We start from the raw sequence: 15,568 nt of genomic DNA, 5'->3' as shown, positions 1-15,568 counted from the left end.
GTCAATTTTGCGGTAAAAATCAGGCCTGTGACTAACAATAAGAACGCAGAAAACCGGGGAAACGAGTTTTCGAGGAGAAAAAATTGTGGCGTGTTTGGATCGAGCTTCGATAACGAGCCGAGTCCGCGATAAGAATAATTAGTGCCGTATAACGATATGCGTACGATATCTCAACCTACTAGCAGAACGTCGTAATAATACGCGTCGACGTGGAAAACTTTGCTGGTCTTATCCGTCGCGGGATTGTCACAACTTTATAACAGAATAATATCTAACCGAGGTTTGCGCGTGACTTCTGCTTCGAGTAATAATACCATACACTTTCAGGTTCCATCGGTGGATTCCTGTCGAGAGAGACCTGGGGGATGGGGGGACGATCGTTCTCGCGAGTCGCTTGAAAATAATGTGGCTGAAGAAGAGCGACGAAAGCTATCTACGGGATCTTGAAGAAATTCGCGAGCAAACTAGTTTCGGAGCAACGTGTTAACTTTGTGTTCGCGACGTGCGCGACTATTCCGCCAGACGCTGGCGAGTGTTGAAGGTATTCAGGTTCCGGGAGCGAATGGATAAGTATGTTGTCGAAACTTCTTTAACGTCGTAAAGAAAATTGGCCGAACGTTTTCTTATAGTTTTGTTTTTTACCGCAACTCGCTCGGCTCGAATTTTTCGACGCGCATTGCTTCTCTCTCTCTCTCTCTCTCTCTCTCTCTCCTTCTCTCTCATGACACGCTGCCATCGGAATACAAATGTTCTCCCGGTCACTTATTAACAGGATGTTTACTCACAAATCTTGTAAAAATATTTCTTGAAAATTTTCTCATTTTTCAGATACTTTTATTCAAAATTCCAAGTAAAGAAATTATTTTAAAGATTTTTTTTTTATGCAATTTTCTAAAATAAAATTTTCTATTGTATTCTATTTTTCTAATTATTTTCGCTTAAAAGAAAAACACAAAACCATTTCAAGTGCTAGATTTGCAAATGTATTGAAAAAAAAATTAAAGTTTTCGTAAAATAAACTTTTCACTTTCGTAACTTTATTTCTTTCTCATTAAAAATTACAATAATAAATATGTACTGCATCTTTAATTTCACAGAAACAGATATATAAGACATTGACTATATAAACAGAGACAAATATATATTTCTAATATATTTTAAACACATAATTCACAACTTATTCGAAGCTTGTTGACTGCTCTCAAGAGAAGTGCAAAATTATCAAAAAGATAAAATTCCAAGAGATAAGAATTTTCTAATTTATCTATCTTTTTTTCAGAGTAAACCTGATTAGGAGAGACCGTAACAATAACGGATGAGTACCGGTAAATGGAACGAGGAAGCGTTCGGGGATTACGAAGGCGACACGTGTGACTGACAGAAGCGGTCATTGTCAGCCACAAAATCGTCGGGACGGATAACCGCGTTCACGCCAACCGCGTGCACGCCAACCGCGCATTTTCTCGGGGGGTTCGTTTTGTGACCTTCGTGGCGGGTGTTTCTCCACATCGTTTTCTACGAAACACGGAAGATTCCGCGAGACCGTAACGATCCGCGATATAAATTTTATCAAACGAGAGTGTAAAATTTTCATCCCTACAACTAACCGCGACGAATAAACCTGACAAACCTTCACCTTGCACGAGGACGAGATCACATGTTGTAAGAGTGACATCTTCAAACATCAATGATAATGTTTCGTAATTAATCATTCGCAAAAAGCACACACAAGCTACGGAAAGTACAACGTACGTATGTTCGTTTAAGGCAAACGTCACATTTGGTCTCACATTGCGTAACACCACGTCCATTTATTGTTATTAATTTTATCGAACGCACATAAAATTGATTGATTCCATGTAAATATAGAAATGTGTAGAGATGACACAAAAATATAATCGATCGTATGGAATGCGCGCGCGCACACGTGTGCGTGTGTATGTATGTGTATGCGTGTGACTATCATGCGTACGAGCGTCAGGTCTATCTCGTCTCGCCTACGCACTCATCTTCGACCGGTCGCCAAGCTAGAGATAATGGAAAAAGGGCGAATGTTAAAAAAAAAAGATGAGAAAAAGGGAACGACGCCTGTATATCGATAATGCGCGCGTTTGCGTGATTACGCAAACGCAATGACGACATTTGTTGTTGCAACGCGGGATTACACCGATGTCAAGGTAAATTGCGCACGAACGAGCGACTCTCTTCGAGATTATTCTCCTAGTTGCTGTTCAATGTGAGAAAAGATCCATGTATCCCCGAGTCTTTTAGACTGCTTAAACAGCGATCTTTTTGCGAACACAAGTCTGAAAATGAATGACAAAGTGGTCTCGCGGTGGTGATTAGACAAAAAAAAAAAAAAAAAAAGAGAGAAAGAGAAAGAGGGAAAAAAGATGCAAGATCGATTAACACGTTCGATGTCGAAAATGTTATTTGTGATAGGAAATGAAAAGTGCAACAACGAGATAAAGCGATTCGCACGAATATATCCCTCGTATTTTGTACAAACATGAATAAATGAATTTTAGAGCGTGACTCAACGCGTTACAAGATGATGATCCTCCGCTTCTGGGAAAGCTTGAGGGAATTTTCAAGTCTGCGATTTATGAAAACTACCGCGTACAAAATTGTATGGTACTTTTATGGTAAAAAAAAAAGAGAAAAAAAAAGAAAAAAAAAAGGGGAAAAAGGGAGCTGGCAAAAGAAAGTTACGAGAAGCGTATCTGCCTCCGGTCAATCGATTGATCATATTATATGGCGTACCTTTTGTTTAGGAGATTCTGGAACAGGGGCGATCCTCTCGTCGGCAGTCTCGGTCGTTCTGTTCGTTGCCAAACGACTGGGGGAGGATCCTGCGACAAAACACAATATATTCGTAATATATATTCATCAATTGCTTATTCATTCATTTTCCTTTTTCGTTTCTCTGAAGGAACCATGTTTTCAATGAGAAAAATAAAGTTTTACCGGAAGATATATTTATTAAAACAACGTCTTTGCCTTCTTTTAACGAGAAATTGAAAGCGGAAGCAATTTCCTGTTACTCGTTGTAGTTACATATCGATGAAATACTCTGATGTGGTTTATGGAACTTTTCTTCGTGGCATGAATATTTATGCGCGAGAAGCTGAAGGTACCGCTATTGCGGCCCGGTATTAGTCCAAGCGGAATGGAAACGGAAATACGTTTCTGTTTGAACAATAATATTGACTCTTTTGCAAGGCAGAAAAGTACGAAGAAAAGTTGTCCAACTCATTCGCATAAAATTGCTTACTTATGTATCGTGCGTCGCGATCAATCTACGTGATCCAAGGTGTAGGATAAATTCATCATGACATTTTTTCACGCTTGTAGCGTCTCTCCGCATATATATATATATATACGTATAGGAGAAGAAATGAGGAATAACATAACTCATCTCGTAGGCTTCTCGAGGAAGTGTGCATTTATCCTCTTCCCCATTAGCGCGCGATACACCGTTAAGGATGGATATCTGTCCTGTGTAAAATGCACAGACACATACGGTCGACGGCACCCTCCCGTACGCTAAATGTACCTCCACCTTCCGCTACTTCTTCTTCTTCTACTAATGCGGGACAAGAGTCCACGACGCTATCGTTGGTCGGGAGTCCGGAGACGATCGCGTCGACTCTATCTCGAGTGGCGCGGTCTAATGTAGCTATAAAAGCGGACAGGACGTCGACTACCGCGAGCAATGTGGCAATTTCCTCGTTGCAGGTAGTGATTTGAGAAACGGGATAGGTCCTCACGAACCGCGTTAATTTGCAGCCGTGCGGGCATTTACGGTGCAATCGAGGAAAGGGTCTCGTGCCCCACGATCGAGATTAACCGTCGTTCAAAGGTTAACGGGACGGTTAATCTACGGAGAATTCTATAAGATTATAGAAGCCGAGAAGGCGCGGGTGCAAGTTTTAATAGATTGCGGCTTCACCTTACCAGCGACATATACACTTAGAGAAACGTTTTGTATCAGTAACCAAAATTTGCTTACAGACGCCAAAACTATTTGTTGCTATGTGATCAATTAAACCGTTGGTTATCACATCAATTTTAATTCTTTGATTTAATCATATAATAATTCATTTACTAATACAAAATTGTTTTATATGCTGTACAAACATTCTGTCTAGTTAAAAACAAAATATTTTGTTACCAGAACAAAAAATCACATAAATATCACATTTTGTCATCTTAACAAAATTATCTAAATTCTTCTAATGAAAAACTGCAATCTGTGAATAAAACTTTTTTTTGGTTATTATTTACTATAACTTTTCTCTCAGTGTATCTCGTATATATCTAGTATACGACGAGCTCAAATTATATATCTTTGGCAAATGATGCGGTTGCGCTTCCCATTTCGTAACTGCAGCACGCGATTGAAAGAGAGGGAAAAAAAGATTCGCGCGTTATCAAATCGACGCTTTGCGTAACGAAACGCCGCTGGATTTCAAAGCGAGAGCGCGAAGCCGGGAGCTAGAAATCGAATAATTCACGCCACAATCTTTCTCGACGCAGAAAAGACGAGGAAAAGGAAGAGTGTAATGTGTAAAATACTACTTGAATTTTATTATTGAAGTTTAGCCGGTCAAGAGTTTCAACATTCTTTTTATCGCAAACTCCGAGAGAAGATTAAACCGCGCGTTAAATTCGCTCTAGAGAAAAAAAAAAAAAAAAAAAAAACTTTAACCGAATTATCAATTTGCACGGAACGAAAAGAAGAAAAATTTGCTTTACCCGATAATTATGGCAGAGATTAATGACATTTAAATACGCGTTGAGAAGAAATTAAATCCTTCCTTTTGTCGCGTTTCTGGATCCGCGAGATGGATTTGACGCCGCGTTTGATTCGTTCGCCGGATGGAAAATTTCGCAACAAACGACAACGGCGCGTAATAATATTCGTTCAACAAGTGGTTGCAAACGATAACGCAAAGGGTCGATGCCGTCGCTAGAGGTAGCTATTTTCCGATCGCGAGATGGGAACGGCGGAAAAGCCGCGGGAAAAGAATGCAAATCTTGCGACGCGCCGCGCCGGCTCAACAAGTGGCTACTCAAATTTTCAAAGCCAACCTCGCGGTCGGACAGGCGGTAATTGCGTTCCTGATAATCAGTGGCTTGCCGACTAGGCGGATAAAAACACGGAGTTAAATAGAATGCCGTAGCACACAAGTTTCCTCGTGCTTTTTCTAAGGCGCTACCTACGTCGCGTCGCGTATATATTCGGTCGTGCCAAGGAGAACTGGGTCATCTCGCGAATATATATTTAGACAGAACGGAGAAACTTTGAAAATATGTACAAAAGTGTACCGAAGAAAGAAAAGTTTATTTTAAATTCGTTCGGGAATCTAAAGTTAAAGATCGTTGGGACAATCTGTACCACGCGCGTGGAAATTCACCTTGTCGATTGACAGACAAGCGACCTTGTGCTTTTGTATAGCGCGCAACTTCCGCGACAAACGTCACTCGCGAGATATTAATCGAAGGGACAATTGCGAGGGAAAGAGATAGACAGATACGTCGGGGAGAAAGCTAGGAAACCACCAATCGCTGACACGTGCCCGTCTCCTGATCGGCATCACCTATTCGGCCTATTTAGTAACGGGCATCGAGTGCGCGAGATGTTAACGTGTTGCGACATTTCGAAATGTCATTCGCTTGTCAATCCAACTCGCCTGATTTCTACCTGAAATCGAGGGTGATGTGTATGCTGATAAATCATTTCTTTTTTTCGCACTTCTCCAAAACGTTCTCTTGTAACGTGATGTCATATATTGAGGAGAGAGAGAGAGAGAGAGAGAGAGAGAGAGAGAGAGAGAGAGAGAGAGAGAGAGAGAGAGAGAGAGAGATACGGCGTGAATTGCAAAGCTCGTTTAACAGAAAAAGCTTATATATACATAATCATATATGTAAACCGAGATTTTACTCTCAATCGTTCCCATTTCGATCAAAGTCACATGGAAATCAATTTTCTGTACCGTACTAAACTGAATTATGTAAAGTGACTTTTTGTCGAAAATTACTTTTCTACAAAATTCGCATTGAATGATAAAAGAAATACTGCAATATTTAAAATTATATGCTTTTTTTAGGAAAAAAATCTTTAACAAAGATTCTGCCGTACTTTCCCTTGAGACTGTATCCGAGCGAGCGAGCGAGCGAGCGATCGATAAATATATTGGAAACAAAAACTGACACCGGAATCGTCATTCTCCAAGACTGCTCACAATGGACCTATTTGGGTCAGATCTAGAAAAAATATAAGGCTGCCGAATGCAACTCACTAATGGATACGATGTACGAGGAACGCGCGTTGTTTGCATTATTCCCAGTTTCAGGAGGATTTAATATAGCGGAGAGACAAGAGTGGATGAAACGAAGAATGAAATAAATCTTTCAACGCGTCTGGATTTATTCTTCGCGCGACAAGATATCTAAGCAAACGACGCTCAAAGAAAACATTACTTTTCTCCCCGAACTCTTGTCGACGCGCTTTCAGGCTGATTGTGTGCAAAGAAAAAAAAAACTCACCTCCAAAAGTTTGGTAAAATTGCGAGAGGTAGGTGAGAATCGACAATCGATCGGGAACTGTGCAAGACGCCATATCCTCGGCATCTAAAAGAGCAGGAATCCCGAGATGCTGCTCGGCCGTTCTAAAAGCCAGCTCGTTGTTTCTGTACACATCGTCCTTGTTCAGGCCATTGAAGTCACTGTAACAAAAAAAAAAAAAAAAAAAAAAAAAAAAAAAAAATGGAATAAGACTACTTAAGACTGCCGTTATCCATCTGTCTTTTTTTTATCCTTTACTAAGCAGTATATCAATCTTCTCGCTATTCGTTACTTTTCCATGTATCCACCCCGCTACGTCCATATTTATTCGCTTCGAAGGCCACTCTCGATGAAACGTCGAATGTGTAAAAAGGATTCCTTGAATTAATCACACTGTCGGCTTCTCGTGGGCGCGTGTGGCGAGAATCGCTTTTTTCATTAAAGCAAGTATAAATAACCGGCACAATGCTAACCGCTGAATATGTAACTCGCAAACGACCGGGTTGAGTATTAAAGGTATATGCGCGATTGTGAAAAATTCGCCACAATTATATCTCGCTTAAATAAAGACAAGATTGGCGAGCGGATGTGACGCTGAATGTTAAAAAGAATGCAATGGGAAATATTTAAAATAAGAAAAAATTAGTCTCTCTTTACTTTATAAAAATACTTCTGTTTGTAACTCGCTTACAACTTATGAATAATCTAAAATATGCAATAAAATATCGCTCGTTATTTTAGTTATTTTAGTTTGAAAAATGAATTGAAAAGTTGTGACGCAAGAGCGGGCTGAAATGGTGAGAAATCAAAATACGATGTATTTAAATACGATTGCCTGCGATCGTCGATGTTATTTGTCGCTCGTATTGAAATCGGTGTAGCGTGTCATTATATGCTGTACAACGGAATATACCGGAAATATGTAGGCGAACTTTATCGGATTGCGTCTTCGCAGCGCGGTTGAATTTCCGCATAACTGAAAATGTCCCGCAAATGTATAATTTACCTCGTACATTGGGTCAAACGACCTCTGTCTCGTCCAGATAGACGATTCATTGAAACATACATTATTTACGAAGACATAGAAACGCGATGAAATTTTGATTGGGTAGAAAAAAAAAATTAAACTTTTCACACATTATTTTTCTTCGTATAAATTTTTCGCTACATTTCATGATTACTGGAAAAATAAGTTGATAACACTAGTATAAATAAGCGCTGACTTGTCGAGATGAAATCACGATATTGCCGACAAAATTTTCTCAGCATCCCAGGGATGCTATTCAGACAGACTCAAAGAAGAAGGTGATTTAGGATCAAGTATCCTGAAAAGAGAGATTAAGCATCGTCGAAAGAGCGTAGCGTCAAAGTAGCTCTTTAATAGCTAGAGAGGTTAAAATCCGAGAATATAATATTTCGCTTTTATAAAGAATTTTTTTTACCAATTTTTTACAATCAATTATTCTATACATTAATTATAATCTATTAAACACTCTTCTTTATAGCGTGCTATCGCTACCTACACATAATACATGCGCGCACTTTTTCGGGACTGCCTACTACGAGTGCTCTACTTTTAGGCGAATCGATATGCATAAGTCGCATCGGTGCATATTGCCTCGGCGGTTGAGGTAATACTTGAAATTCTAGGTCGAAAGACGAGCACCTGTTCGACTACTCGATTGATAGCGCGATAACAACTCGCGCGAATGTTAAATCCCCTTGTTGCGGTTTATGTGGAGCGTGAAATCAACACGTTCCTCATCCCTCGCCCTGAGGTACACATCTAGGAAAATTCTCGTATTCTCGCGTAAAGCGTAAAGACGATTGTCGAAGGAATCGAAGCAGCGCGAAATTCGGAACGATATTTCAGAGTTCATGGGGATTATCTTCGGCTGTTGACGTACGAAAAAAGTAAATCGTTTCTTCTCTCGCCAATATTTCTTTCCTTTCTAATAATCGCGATAACGCTCGCGCGATAAATTTCGGATCTGATAGACTATGGAGGGTCGTCCCGGGGACGAGGTCACGATGAGTCAGAGTTTCAGCGGAGAGACCGAGGTGCCACACCCACCTAACCCACCGCTTTTATTCCCTCTTCCCTTCCCTTCCCTTCCCTTCCCTTCCCTTCTCTCTCTCTCTCTCTCTCTCTCTCTTTCTCTCTCCTCTCGCTATCGTAGACGCAAAAAAACTACGCGAGTTTGACTACGTCTGTCTTTCGGCTTATTGGCGATATTTCATCCGTGCCATCCGACGTGGCTAATCGCTGTACATCATCTCGCGAGAGAAGAAACCTCTTGCGTGTCTTATGAATCGCGATGGGGATCTATAACGTGGATGAGACGCCGTGCACGTTGAATATGAATTGGCGACGCGACCGAGCTGACGATATTCCGGATGGAAGCTATATATAGAGGGACAATTTGCAGTTGTGCAAATATTACGTTTCTGTCGATTGAACGGCAGTGTTGCGAGCAAAAATTCATGATGCCACCATTCAGCTCTCCTTCCCCGCGTGGATACCGATAAATTTTTACACGTGTCCTTCTGTCAAATTAATATAACCCCGCATGAATTTCTAAAGACGCAAAAAGGTCTGCCCTTTGCCGCGCAATTCCCTCCTTCAATCGATTAGAGGCACACCTGTCGGTTTCACTTTCACTCGTCCCAGAGATCTCCGAGATATTCTCACGTGATACTCTTCCGGGGATACTCTTACGGCTCTTCTGCTCGGCTACTCGATGACAAAGGTCGCAAATCGACTGACCCGATGATTTCTGTAATTTTCAATCGTACGCATCTACACTGTATACTTTAATAAGATTAAATCTATCTTAATAATCAAGACGCCTTACCAAGGCATTGCTGGACGTGAAATGTTTCTCTCGATAGTTAAACTAACTCGATTCGCTATTTGCGAGAGGAGGAGAACGAGACAAGAAATGAAAAAGGAGAAAATTTTGTTTCAACCATGAAGACGCAAGGTAGTAAAAGAAAATTTCTCGCTGGTTTATTGCCTCTGCCGTTACGTTCGAGTAGATTTTTGTCGGACTAGTCGAGACAATAAGAAAGAGAAGAAATGAAGAATAGCCTCGCTACGATCCTTCCGTTCGCTATAGATAAAAAACGAATTCCCTTCGTCGTCAGACCTTGAATCTTAAAGCGCCGATTCTGAAAAGGGAAATTTTCTTTATATTCAGATATCTATAATAGAATATCTCTTCTTTTAAGAGAAGAAACGTCATTGCTTTCTTTAAAAGATCTTCTTAAAAAGATACTTTTCGAAAGGTACAAATTTGCATATCCTTTTAAGTAACTTTTTTTTTAAAAATACCATTTTCTATTCAATTATATAAACAAGGAAATAGATAAAAGTGCTTCGAACCACAAAAAAGAATTTATTCTACCTTTCTAATTCTATCAAGATACAATCGAATGAGACCAAGATAAAGCCGATAGAAAGTCGGAACAAAGAGCTTTTTTTAAAAACAACAAAGTAGAATCACACACAGACACAAAACTGTCTTGTCTGCGTGAGCAAAGGTATATGTTTCTCTTAAGAACGTTGCCTATTCTATTATATATAATGGAATATATTTTCATCTACGCTATGAGATTTAACGGGCAACGATCCAAGCCGCATTATTCTTTCGCGGTTCATCCTCGACACATTTTACGTCATAAGATTATTGAAATATACACATTAATCGTACACGATTCTTTCACGTACTATTTCCTTTCAAAGATTCTCTAAAAATGCGCATCTATGACAACGAAATATATATTCCGCTCTCGCGTTGTTTATCCGCTCGCATCAACGTGCCAAACACGATTGCAATAATTGTCAGATGTTTACATCTACCAGAGGGTGTTTATTTGAACGCCTGCCAAGAAAATTGGAGATGTCGTTAGTCTTCATGAATAATTGAACACAAATAAATCTCTGCAATGTTGTTCATCTTTTTATTCCTGGTTTATCGATTATTCACCAAAAAATACGATGTATGCGGATATGTAAAAAATTACGAGTATACTCGTTAATTCTCAAATATTAAAAGCTAGTTTTAATTTTTAAAAACATTATTGAAAAATGAAGAGATTGGCGACAGGGTCTTTCTTCGTAAAAAAAACATAAATAATATATTTCAGGAGTATGGGGACCGCATTATGCAATAATACGGAATTTGATTAAAATCTATAATTGTCGACATTGTAATTTGAAGAAAAATAAAGTTTGAGACGATTTTAGATAGCCGCAGAAGAAAATCTTTAAATGAAGATGGCACAAGTGCCGCTTGGTCTCATATTGCATAACGCGACACAATTCCGGCTGTGTTCCGTTATCACCTATAAAATACCGACGCACATCTCCTCCTGTGTGATGGGTGCAGGCTGCTGTTGCTTTATCGATCGTCAATTCACTGAACTTCTATTTTTAGAAGGACCTTCCTTCGTCGCCGAGCGACGGCGACGCGAAATCCTGGGATTACTACGAAGAGGACAATCCATCGGAGATGCCTCGGAATTTTTGGATCTTTTGCATCTCTCTCTTTGGGAGGTCCTTAGAAATTCCCAGATATTTTAATAATTCTTCACGAGAATACTGACGCGTTTAAAAAAAAAAAAAAAAAAAAAACTAAAATCCTTGAATATCTTGATTTCTGAATAAAATTTTGACTTTTTTTTTTAAATATATATCTTGTTTAATACTGTAGCAAAATAACGTCGAAAACCTACACACGAATTTTCTCAGCGAGTAATCAAGACTAACCGCGTGTAATTAGATGAAACATAACCGAGTCGAAACGATGAGTCTCGCGGACTCGAGTTCTCTGTTGTTATTATGACGCTAACAATCGACTTTAATGAGAACAATTTGGAGTCGCGCCAGAAACCGGGGATTAAGTCGCACTTTTAAAAGTACACACGATCGGCTGTCGCAATTGATCGTGCCCGGAGAGAATCGCGTTCAATTACATATTACACCGTCATGAGCGTTTCGTTTGGTAAAAGGTAATAACAGCGGAAAAATGAGATTTCGCATCATTATCCGCGTAATATCTTTCACCGCATTACGAGATTAAAGACGACGATTAAATACTCGCTATAGACTTACATGAGATCTGGTCGAAAGTGATGTGAATCATGGCACAGAAGGCTAGCCCGTCTCTCCAGGAGGTGGTCATGTTTTGCACATTTACACCCGGATAACCGTCGGTTATACGGCGGCACCAAAGCTCCAAGGCCTTCGCAACCGCGTCTCTCGCCCATCGCGTCGTTCGCGGCTTCTTTTTCCTGTCTCACACACTTTGCAAGATTTCCTCTAATAGCCACAAACACCTTTCCTTAACTTGGTCGATATCCTTTATGTCGTTAACGCTACTCTTCGTGGATATTAATTTGACTTCTGTAAAGAAGAAAGAAAAAAATTTCACATATTAATTTTACAGCAAACACGTAATATTATTCATTACATCACCAACATGATATTAAATATACATTAAGTAGAAAGTTTCAAGACCTACAACTAATGCTCCACTCGCGTTAAATAGAAGCAGTATTTTTCAGGTATTATCCCTCGAGAAAATAGTCGAAATATGTCACGGTTGTCGCGCACACGACAACTCACAAAAGAGAGAGGAAGAGAAAACAGACCAAATAAAAATAAAAAAAAAAAAAAAAAAAAAAAAAGAAAAAAACGGAGAGTGTCACCGCAAATCGGCGGCGCTCTCGGGATGGTCGAGTGTGTTTCGTCGTAACGGGCTGCGCATAGCGCGGCGCTCTCGAATTGGAGGGGGATGGGGAGAAAGGGCAAGCCGTAAATCGCGAGTGCCGTTCGCGTTGACCGTCTCGATTGACCAGAATGACGTTTTGCGCAACGTGAAAGCGGGAGGCTGCGTCAGCAGCGGAGTAACGCGCGAAACCGCGGACATCAACGGAAATCTAACACTCAAGTCTTGTAAAAAAAATTTCGTCAAACTTTCTTGATCTTCTGGGTATTTTTATTCAAAATTCCACGTAAAAGAAATATTTAAAAATATTTTTCATACATTTTTCTAAAATAAACTTTTTAATTTTACACGGTTTTTAATGTTTTTCACTTAATACGAAGAGAAAACATAAAGCCGTTTAAGTTTCGAGTGCTAGATTTACAAATGTAGTACTGAAAGAACTGAATAACTTTTATTAAGATAAAAATTTTTAACTTTTATAACATTTTCATTTTTTTGTCTGATAAGCGTACGCGTTGCATTCATTACCCCTCTTTTCTCCCCTTCATCTCCTCTTTGGCTACCTAGTACACTCAAAAAAATATTTTACTAATGTAGATGGATTTCTAGATGTCTCAATTAAAATTTATCGCTACTTTTTGTATTGTCACGTATAGAATTTATAGATTTATAGCAGCAATATTCTAGCAATACCTCTAGAAAATTTAGATCCCATTGTCAAATATTAATCACAAATATAATCGTCCTTGACAATAGGCCTTAAAGATAGGCATCGCAGACAAATTTTCTGTCTAAATTACACTAATAGTACAGATATAAATATACGCGGTATCACAGTATTTGCTATAATAATTTATCTGTTTCAATTAATTTTTTTACAACTAGAAAATTTTTGTTCAAGTTGCAAGATCATTTTTTTCAGTGTATCATTATTATTCTACACTATTCGCATATTGAAGAATCCTCGAACCGAGTCGGAATCGATGAATAGATGAAAGAATAGGTATAATACGCGAGCGGCCACAATATCTCGATAAAGATTCAGGAACGACGATTTATATTATATGATGGAGAAAAAGTATCGAAGATACGGCATGAAATATTTATCGGCTCTTCGCGGTTTCGAATCGATCAAATGACAAACGTTTCGCGAATAAGAGAATAGATGAGTGGCACGCGCGGCCAATTTAGAAGGAAATCCGCTCTATTTTTCGCCTTTCTCGTAAACTTCCGAATAACGCGAATCGATGAAATCGAGAAGCCACGGCAGGTGGCTTCTAAGAAATTCATCCGCCATCATCACAAATTTATATTACATGATCTTTTTCTCCCTTGATACGTACGCGAAAGTAGACCGGCGACACGTCTTGTAAGTGAGATTACTTTAAGATGCAATAGAGCTTGTTGCGCTGCAACATTACGCGCGATATCGCGCGGATGCGAAAAAAAAAGTGGAACGGATAAAGCAGTTAACGGGAAAGTGCTTGATCGCGCTGCCGCATTTAGTCTAACCCGACCGGTTTCTACTAAACGCAAACTCCGCGAGTTGTAACAAGACTCGCCAAATTATCCCACGGGTCCCTTCTTTCGCGTAAAACCGCCAGCTTCCAGTTTTTGCCCCCAAGCACGAGAAACGCCTCTACGGTTCGATGGTACGCGAAATTCTGCCTACTTGTAGCGTAGGCTTGTTTACAAGAGCCTGGCTCTTAGCTACTTTATTGTGTCAACGCACTTTTTTCACTCTTTGCAAAACTATCCACAGGCTATTCCCGCTGCTTTTGTCTCCCTCTTTTTATTCTCTTCGCGATACACTTGTATGTCGTCGGCTTTCACCGACGGATAAAAATCATTGCGTTTTATAGTTGGTAAAGAGGCAATCTCTCTCCTTCTTTTAAAAAAAAAAAAAAAGATTGATGTGCTTTGTGTGACGAATGGTTTTATAGACGAGACTCGCGATACAATTAAAGAGGCTTCGAAGAAGGCTTTCAAAGTTTTCATTCGCGCTTGCCGGCATATCGACGTGTCCTCCTAGCTTAGAATCGTTAAGCTCCGCGGTTACAACGGTATCTTAGCAACGTTGCGTACCGTGATTAATGATGCTGCCGTGAGTGAAACGTAGGTGCGCAGAAATAAGTAAAAGTTACATGCGGCAAAGTGGTCGGCCTTGTTCACCATTTGCCAACAACCGCGAGGCTGTAAAGGCCGTTTTACAGGTGAGAGACATCGTGAGACAAAAGAGAGGGAGAGGTAGAAGGTGGGGGAGGGGGGATGTTTTTGAGCGCGGGAACGAGCGAATAAACGACCACCATTGTCTTCGCGCGACTCTAGTCTCCTTCGATAAGATAAAGATCCTTGCTCGAGAAACGGCAACAACGTTTCGTCGCCTTCAACCGTGGTAAAGCGCGACAGAAATTGATTTAGCGGCAATTAACATCTCAGCGGCATTTTTCTCGAGCCACGTTATCGTTAACGTCAGCCATAAAATCATCCAGGTGAGAACCGCGGCGAATTATCTACGAGCCATTCTAGGAAAATGAGATGAGAATGGGTGAAAACAATTGGAGTGAAAGTAAAATGCAAGATAAAAAAGTGAAAATCGTTATTAAGCAAACGCTAAATAAATCGCGGCTGGGATCAATTTCAATCGTGAAAAACGGAGCAAACACTCGACAGGCAATATCGTTGCGCGCAATTTCACAAGAAAATAAAACGTACCGCGCGATACGTAGTTTGCGAAAGATGATATCTACTATACGGTCACGGTATAGCGTTGGTGGTAAAGAGAATATTGAACGTGCCCGTGAGGCTGGGCCCAAAGACACGAAGGCGATTAGGTTCTCGCCGCAGCGAGTCATTTCCAAAGACATCGGCTGCCTTTGGCCGCTCGGCAAAAGTGAAGGTGCATCTAATGTGGCCCCGCGGGCGAGCCCCGAGAAAGAGAGAAAGAGGCCTCATGAAAGATTCATGCCGACGAGGAAGACGGCCCGCGGCGCAGCAAGACACCTGCGGTAACCTCCGCTACGGCAGTTTCACGAGGCGATTAGGACGTCCCCGATATTTTTACAGTTAGTCGCTGTTGCGTCCTAGAAACGAGGAACGCGCGACAACAACACCGCGCGGCTCACTTCCGACCGATGTAAGCCGATAACACCCTACGTGTCTCGATCGGCGGACACGTAGCGCGAAATCCACCACTCACCCATGACCTAAAAATAGCTTAAATCAAAATGCTCTACGCGTAGAAACACGCGAGATTGAGACTTTTC

At 40.4% G+C, this 15,568-nt stretch overlaps 1 protein-coding gene across 1 annotated transcript in view; it reads right to left on the bottom strand.

Annotated features, from left to right (window-relative positions):
• Mical-like (MICAL-like protein) overlaps window positions 1-15,568 on the bottom strand; it is a 29,854-nt gene that overhangs the window by 8,511 nt on the left and 5,775 nt on the right. The window contains 5 exon segments of the mRNA XM_072891442.1: window positions 2,764-2,852; window positions 6,553-6,731; window positions 11,687-11,709; window positions 11,712-11,822; window positions 11,824-11,977. Coding sequence (XP_072747543.1) covers window positions 2,764-2,852; window positions 6,553-6,731; window positions 11,687-11,709; window positions 11,712-11,822; window positions 11,824-11,841 — 420 coding nt within the window. The 5' untranslated portion in view covers window positions 11,842-11,977.

The sequence above is a fragment of the Anoplolepis gracilipes genome, chromosome 4 (genome assembly GCF_047496725.1).
Source record: "Anoplolepis gracilipes chromosome 4, ASM4749672v1, whole genome shotgun sequence".
Taxonomy (NCBI): domain Eukaryota; kingdom Metazoa; phylum Arthropoda; class Insecta; order Hymenoptera; family Formicidae; genus Anoplolepis; species Anoplolepis gracilipes.
The sequence above is the reverse complement of the archived record's forward strand: the minus strand, read 5'-3'. Positions and strand labels throughout refer to the sequence as shown.